We start from the raw sequence: 7,675 nt of genomic DNA on the forward strand, positions 1-7,675 counted from the left end.
GTGGCCCTCCCCCAGGGCTTCCATCTAGCCACGGGGGTTCAGCTCCTGGAGGTGCCCGGGGAGCCGCAGCTGACCTCGTCGTCCTCCCGCAGAGTGTGGAGGCCAGGTGCGGGCAGAGGTGAAGACCAAGGATCTTTACTCCCACGCCCAGTTTGGCGACAACAACTACCCAGGGGGGGTGGACTGCGAGTGGGTCATTGTGGCAGAAGAAGGCTACGGCGTGGAGCTGGTGTTCCAGACCTTCGAGGTGGAGGAGGAGACAGACTGTGGCTACGACTACATGGAGCTCTTCGATGGCTATGACAGCACAGCGCCCAGACTGGGACGCTACTGCGGCTCAGGGGTGAGACCCCCCCACCCCCAGCCCAGCATCCACGCGGCCCTGCCTCTGCAGCTCGGGGGTGCTAGTACGGGTGGGAGCACATGCCTGGCCCTTTGCAGGAGCTGGGACACCCGGCCTGGTGGGTGGTGGCTCATAGAGGCCTGCTCTGGCCTGGGCCATCCCCACCCAGGAAATCTGGTCCTTCTTTGGCCAATGCTGTGGTTACGGTGGCCTCTGGGACAGGCCCTGCCCTGACCAAAGCTGTCTCAGCACTGGTTTTGTGGACCTACAGGGTAGCTGGCATCTGGGGAGAAGGATGGAGTTCCCTCTGCCCCCCTCATCCCTTGTTCCAGTCCCAAGGCAGCTAGCTTACCAGGGCTGAGGGGCAGGGGCAGAGGTTGGGGCAAGAGCCAGGATTCTGGGGCCTGAGCCGAACTGTGCTAACCAGTCGTTCTGGCCGAGCCATAAAAACACCCTCATCTCTTCCACTGCCAAGTTTCTCTTCTTGGTGGGAGGCCAGCTGGTCCCAGAGCCTTTGGAGCTACTGTCCAAGCAGATGCTGAGCATTGCTTCGTCGTCCATAAAAATGGCACTTTTAGAGGCCGTGGGCAAAAGTTTGCTCAATGGGATTTTACCCAAGGCCACGGGAAAACCACAAAGGTGGATTTATTTTCCTCTCAGTCAGAGGTTGTGGCTTCTTTTTTTTTTTCTTTCTTTTGTTTTTGTGAATCCTTTTCCCCTTGAGATAATAGCATCTTTCCCTCTCCATTACACACAGGCACATGCGCGCCCTCCCTCCATCACCTCCCTGGTCCCTCAGCTCTCTCATGGCCATGCTTCAGGACAGCCTGGGCACCCTAAGAAGGGTTAAGCTTCCCAGAGCTGCAGCATCTGCTGGACCCAGCATCAGCCAGCTGAATGTGCCCTTAGTACAGAGCTTCAGCCATTGTAGGACTCTGACTGGGTCGGGAGGTGGAGAGGTAGAGCAGGAGCAGAGCACACAGGCCTCTCAGCCTGCCTGGCTCACCATTATGGAATCCCCTGGCTGTCAAGCCAGCACCCCCTCCCCATTTTGCCCTTGATCTGGCACATTCCACTGAGCTGCACATCAAATCCGGTGTCCCCAGGTGGCTTCTTCCAGAGACTTCCACCAGGCTGGAGCCAGCGGGAGGGGACCTGGGGAAGGAACCCAATCTCGTCAGGGCTTCCTGGCAGGGTTGCTGGAAATGTCCCCAAGGTTCTCGGAAATAATGCTTTCTATGCCCTGAGAGCCAGGGCATCTGTGGACCGATGCACTGGTAACTCTCCCCCTGAGGGCCTGTGCACAGCCGTGAGGAGGGGCTTGCAGGGGCCTAGGAAGAGGCATCATCTGAAGCTGATCATGGCCAGAACTGGAGGGGGACAGGCGAGGAATGGCCACACATCTCTAGCTGGGGGCCCCAGCTATCCCACCTTCTCCAGGAGACAGCTGGGACAGTGAAAAGGCAGCGTCTAGGAGAACTCAGTCTCTTTGTAAAACCCTTTCACAGCTGCCCTCTCCTTTGCTCTCTCCTCAAGCCCCCACCAGCCCTTCTAGGCTTGGAGAGCAGGGAGCCTTTCCCCCCTTTTGCCCTTGGAGGAAATGAGGCCCAGAGAGGGGCAGAGCCTGGCCTAAGACCTCACAACTAACTAGTTAATAGCAGCACTGGGTTTTTTTTTTTTTTTTTAAAGATTTTATTTATTTATTCATGAGAGACACAGAGAAAGAGGGACAGAGACACAGGCAGAGGGAGAAGTAGGCTCCCCGCAGGGAGCCCGATGTGGGACTGGATCCCAGGACCCCAGGATCACGACCTGAGCCAAAGGCAGATGCTCAACTATTGAGCCACCCGGGCGCCCAGCACTGGATTTAGAATGAAGTGTGACTCTGAACTTAAGACAAGCTCCTCTGTGCCCCACTTCCTGCCCTCCTCCAGGCACCCCCTTAAACTCCCACTGGCAATAGTCTTTCTCCTGCTTCAAGGGGCTGAGGGAGTCTGGTGAATCTCTGGGAGCCGCCCGCCTTCCTTAGAGCGGGGGATCCTGGGGAGGAAAAACAACAGCCTCAGCCTCATGCCCATCTCTTTCCTCTGTCAGCCTCCTGAGGAGGTGTACTCGGCGGGAGACTCTGTCCTGGTGAAATTCCACTCAGATGACACCATCACCAAAAAAGGCTTCCACCTGCGGTACACCAGCACCAAGTTCCAGGACACACTGCACAGCAGGAAATGACCACTGCCCTCCCACGGGGGCCAGGACGGGAGGCCTGCTGCCCTCAGTCACCTGGACTGGACAGTGGGAGGTGGGCGGGAGGTGGGCACCCCATCCCCTTCCCCCAGGCGCCAGGACCTGCAGGCCGATGGTCCAGGTGAGGCTGTCCTCAGGAGGCAGGAGAATTGGACTCCTTCATGAGCCTCTTCCACATGATCCCTTCCTCCTTGCCCCCAGCAGAGCAAGGGGACCAGGGCCAGGGAGCCAGAGTTTTCACTGAGACACTTGAAGTGGCCAGTCCTCTCTGGGGGCCTGGCCTGGTGGGGAGGGTGTCAGCAGACCTGCCCATCTCCTCTGCTCGCTCTACGCGCGCTGTATTGTGTATAGCCGGTGGCATATCTTCATTGTAACGTACATTTCCCACCCCTTCTCCAACCTCGGTTTGGTTTGTTTAAGCCTCCACCTCCCCGCTTCCTGGGGCGTGAGTTTCCATCTGAGTCCCACAGGAGCCACAGTGGGGAGATGCCGGGGAGGGGGTGCGGAAACAAGACGGGGCTTCTCTCAGGCCCAGCGGCTGGTCAGCCACACCAGGGCACCCCAGCCAATAAACTGAAAGTGTTACAGCCAGTGTCTTGTGCCAGATGCTGTCTGGGATGGTGGGGGGGGGGGGCATCTCATTCCAGATGTGCCGGCTTGCCATGTCTGGGACCGGCCCACAGCCAGGACACCTGGCCTCGCTGGCTGCCCTTCCATCCCTCGATTCCAGGACCCCTGAGGGTGTGATTTCACACTCGGGCACACACAAACACAGCCGCCTCGCACACTTCAGCCTGTAGGCGTACAGCATACACGCAGTGCTCAGAGCCCTCCCACACAACTTGAGGAGTGGAACATTCTGTAAAGAGGCTGTTTGGGGGCGGGGAGGGGGAGGTATGTAAAAGGGGACAAGCATGTGTCTGCCCAGCTGGTGTCCATCCGGGTTTTCTGTCTCTGTCTGGGGAAGGGGTGGGTGGGCTGGAGGGTGTCCTAGGGGAGCCCACCAGAAGCCAGACTGGCATCAGCCTGAACAGATCCACTAACTAGCCCCGAAACTCTGCCTTCCTGAAGGTCAAACACCAAGTGCTGGCCCCCTGCAGGTCCTTCTCTTCTCATGGAGACAAGAGCCAGACACTCAGCAGCCACTGAACAAACATTCCAGCTCTGGCCCCCTCTCCCAAGGCTGTGTCTTGTCTGGCCTCCTCCTTCCTGCCATTGCCTCCTCCCCCTCCAGCCAGCAGTGAGGCCCAGACCTGTTTCCCAGAGGCCAGGAGGACAGAAGCCACATCTCTGCTCCCTCCTTTCAGAGGAACCTCTCCCCTTTCTCTACAAGGATCTCAAAGGGCAAGAAAGCAGAGAGGGGACCCAGGTTCTTATGCCTGGGCTGGCCACTCTATTTCAGAGAGAGCCAGGCATCCTGCTCCAAACCCTGGGGCTCCCTGAGATCCTTCAGTGGCTCTATAGGTCTTTTACCGGCCCCACGCTCCTCCCTACTGCAGAGGCACATGTCGTGCCAGATGCTATCTGGACTGTGGGAGGGGACCTACCCCCAGACAGCAGTATAGCACGGTGCACCCCAGATGGGCCCTGTAAGCAGAATGCAGTAGTGGAAACCAGACACGTTGCTGGCATCTGATGTGTAGGCAGGACCCTCTCCTTCCAGGAAGCCAGCCTGCTCCTACTGTCAGGCTGCAGCTCTCTCTTCCAGTCCTGCTGGCAGATGAGCCCTTAAAATCCTGTAAGGGAAGGGGTGATGGCCTGAGGGGTTATTGCCTATTGTCCCAATGAGGTCACAGGCTGTGACATCACAGCCACCCCTCCCTACTCCATCTCCTCTGACCTTAGTGCTCAGGACAGCCTGGAGGCCATGAGCAGAATGGAAAGGCCCCCGAACCATTGGAGCTGCCCGGGCATCTCACCCAGACTCTTTGCCAACCAACTTGGCATCAGCTCCTCCACAGCAGAATTTGTAGTCAGTGGTCAACACCTCTCCGCACCAGCCTTCCAGGTTCTTCTGAAGCTCAGAGGACATACTCGCCATTCATAAGCCACATATCCAGAAAGAGCCAAGATCCTAACCCCATCCAGACATAAGGGTTCCAGTCCCTGGTCCTCCATCCTGAATAAGGGCTCTGTGAACAGTAATGCCACAGCCAGAGGCAGCTCATGCAGCCACCCCAGTCCCCTGTCCCAAGACTCCATCACCACCATAGACTCAGACCCCTCTAATGACTCAGGGACTGTGCTGATCCGCCCTCCCTGTCTTCTCTGGGCCTGTCTTCAGAGGCTGCCTCTGGGGGTGGTGGAGGCTGCTCAGGTGCCAGGTGCAGGCCATTGACACATATTCCAGAACTTAATTCCTGTGCTCCCAGAGCTCCACCTACCTCACCTTCTGGCTGCTTCAGGGTTCTAGACTAGACCAGCTGCATGTCAAAGGAAGGCATCCTTGCCTACAACTGTCTTCAGGATAGTGAAGGACCGAGGATCTCTTTGGTCCTGAGTGCGTGGCCAGCAGTGAAAGAGCCGGGATGGACCTGCCCCAGACTGTGCTCCCAGGTTGAGATAAGTGCACACCCTGGAGCTTCAGACTGATCCCTCCGGGAGCACCCACAGAGGCCAGGACAACAGCGTTAGCCTGGCAGTCAGGAGATATGGCTCTGGCATCCTTTACCCAGGGGCTCTGGCCAGCTGTCTCCTCCCTGGGCCTCTGCTCCCTAAGCCTCTCCCCTGTCCCCAGCACCCCTTCCTGCCACCACTGAGGCAGACAAGAATACCCAGGGACTAGTCTCCAAGCAGCCAGAGAGTGGGATTCTTCAGCAGTGGTGGGGGTGGGGAGCGTCTAGGGCCAAGTGTGGCTCAACTCTAGTAGGAGGGAAGTCACATGTCCTACACTGCCACTTTACTCCTCTTTCTTCTTTTTCCCTTCCCTTTCCCCTAAACCCTATATGCTTCTCTGTCATGAAAAGGTCATGAGCTTGCATGCAAACAATAGTCGGTTTCGAACACAAGGTCTACCATTTGGTGGCTGTGTGCCCCTGGGTGAGTCATTTAACCTCTCTGAACCTGTTTCCTCATCTAGACACATGGAATGACAACATCTTACAGGGTTTCAAGGAAGGAATGAGATGCCCTTTGAGGAGATCCTGACATGACGCCTGGCAAATACGATGCTCTCTGCAAATGGACCTTCTTTTCCTTTCCTCTGCCAGACAGTTTTCCAGTTCCTGGACTACTCTCTTTCTATGCAAAAAGGAAACTTCGGAGTACGCTAGTTTCCAGTCAAGTATTAGGAGCTTAGGGCAGAAGTACTCCTGCCAGAGAAGGCAACGCTTAGCCCACAGCGAGGCGGGGCTTGTGGGGCAGGCAGCAGGAGACATTTCTGGCTAGCTGGTAGCCTTTCTGGGCACCTCCCAAGTCACACCCTGTGCTTGACTGTCCCTACACACAAGGCTGATTCTAGAATCCGTGAAAAGATTTGCTGCTCCAGTTTGCAAAAATAGTAGTGTCTGACTTGGGGAGTGGGGAGAAGGGCAGCCAGATGTTTTCCCCAGAGAGCCACGAGCCACCCCCCCCCCAAAACCAGCCTCCTCCTGACCAGCCTGCTTCTCCTGCTCCAGCCTCCTCCTGGCCCCACACCCTCCCCTCCCCCATCTCAGGAACATCTGGTTCCAATCTCTTCCAGATGCTGTGGCCAAGCTGTTTTATGGCCAATCACCTCAGCTCAGCTTCCTGAAGGCCTCCCTCTATTTGGGGGAATGGTCCCTCCTCATCCCTTTCCTTGGGACCCCAGCCACCTCTTTTCCTAACATGGAGAAGAGACACAGACCAAAACCTTATGAAACTGTGAGGGTCCTCAGAGTTGGCACCTCTCCTCCTACTACCTTGGGGAGACTGTCATTCATCCAAGATTAAAAGAAAGATGTTGGCCCAGTAGGGAAGGACTAGGCAGGGGAAGAGAGGCCGAGACAGAGAGCTGGGGGCATGAGCGCATGTGGCCATGTGTATGTGTTGGGTGTGTCTGTGTATTTGCCTACACAGCAGAACACCCCACTTGTAATCTGCAGGCACCCTTTTGTGGCCACTGCCTCATTTTCCCTCCCTGCCTGCATTGAAGCAGGACTAACTTGGGGCCCCTCAGCTGGTCAGCGGCAGCTGCAGTCCAGGATTGTCCATCACTTTGTGGCTCTCTGTGGCAGCCATGAGTCTTCTAAATCCAGCCTAGGGAGGTGGTGTGTGTGTGTGTGTGTGTGTGTGTGTGTGTGTGTGTACACACCCGCACTGGTGCGCGCGCACTCACTGGCACGTAGGCCTCTCTTCCTCCACCAGGTCAGATTAGAGGAACACAGGCCAGAAGGGACCTCAGGGCAGATTCCAGCCAGAGTCCTGACCCAGCTCTGACAGGCGCCTGCAGCAACCGGAGAGCCACCAACTGGACAGAGTAAGGAGAAGCAAGTTCTCTGGAGAAACCTGCGTGCGGCTCCACCCCCACCCCCACCTCAGTTAACTGCCTTCATCCCCCACTAAGAGGACATTGGGAGCCAAATTTCCCTAAGAAGCCCAGAGCATTCACAAAAAGAAGACTAAATCCTGCACCTCTGAGGGATTCTGAAGCCCCTCTGGGGTGAGGTGGGGGTGTCCCGACCAGAGGTAGAAGGATGGGCCCTGGAAGTCACTCCCCATCCATGGAATTCTGGCCACCCAGCGCTGCCCACTATACCTTTAGAAGAAGGCTCCTTGGCATTTGTGACTCCACAGCCCCCCCTGGTGTTATTCAGGATCAAGGCACAGCCTCCGTCAGCCAGAAGAGATGGGGAGGGGATACCCTTGAGAAGGCCAGGGGTTGAGACTAGCCTGCCCAGGTCTTACTGATTGGGTGGCCTCTGGCCTACACTAGGGGAGACAGGACAGTGGAAGGGAAGGTTCAGCTTCCAAATCAAATCCAAGCACTGTTGCCTACCAGCTGTAAGACAAGGGCAAGCCTTGTAACTTGTGCCTCAGTTTCTTCATCTGTTAAATGGGAATACGACAGAGCGGGGCTGTTGTGCAGACCACATGAGCTGCTGTGTGTGAAAGGACTTGGTCAAATGG

The 7,675-nt window shown here is 56.7% G+C and overlaps 1 protein-coding gene across 2 annotated transcripts in view; it reads left to right on the forward strand.

Annotated features, from left to right (window-relative positions):
• BMP1 (bone morphogenetic protein 1) overlaps positions 1-3,174 on the forward strand; it is a 43,735-nt gene extending 40,561 nt beyond the window's left edge. For both annotated transcript variants that reach the window (XR_011994155.1, XM_072719452.1), the window contains exons 19-20: positions 93-343; positions 2,438-3,174. Coding sequence is in view for 1 of the 2 variants with exons in the window: in XM_072719452.1 (XP_072575553.1) it covers positions 93-343; positions 2,438-2,572 (386 nt within the window). In the remaining variant the exon portion in view is untranslated. The remainder of the gene's footprint in view (positions 1-92; positions 344-2,437) is intronic.
• The last annotated feature ends 4,501 nt before the right edge of the window (positions 3,175-7,675 follow it).

This window comes from Vulpes vulpes, chromosome 9 (genome assembly GCF_048418805.1).
Source record: "Vulpes vulpes isolate BD-2025 chromosome 9, VulVul3, whole genome shotgun sequence".
NCBI classification, from domain to species: domain Eukaryota; kingdom Metazoa; phylum Chordata; class Mammalia; order Carnivora; family Canidae; genus Vulpes; species Vulpes vulpes.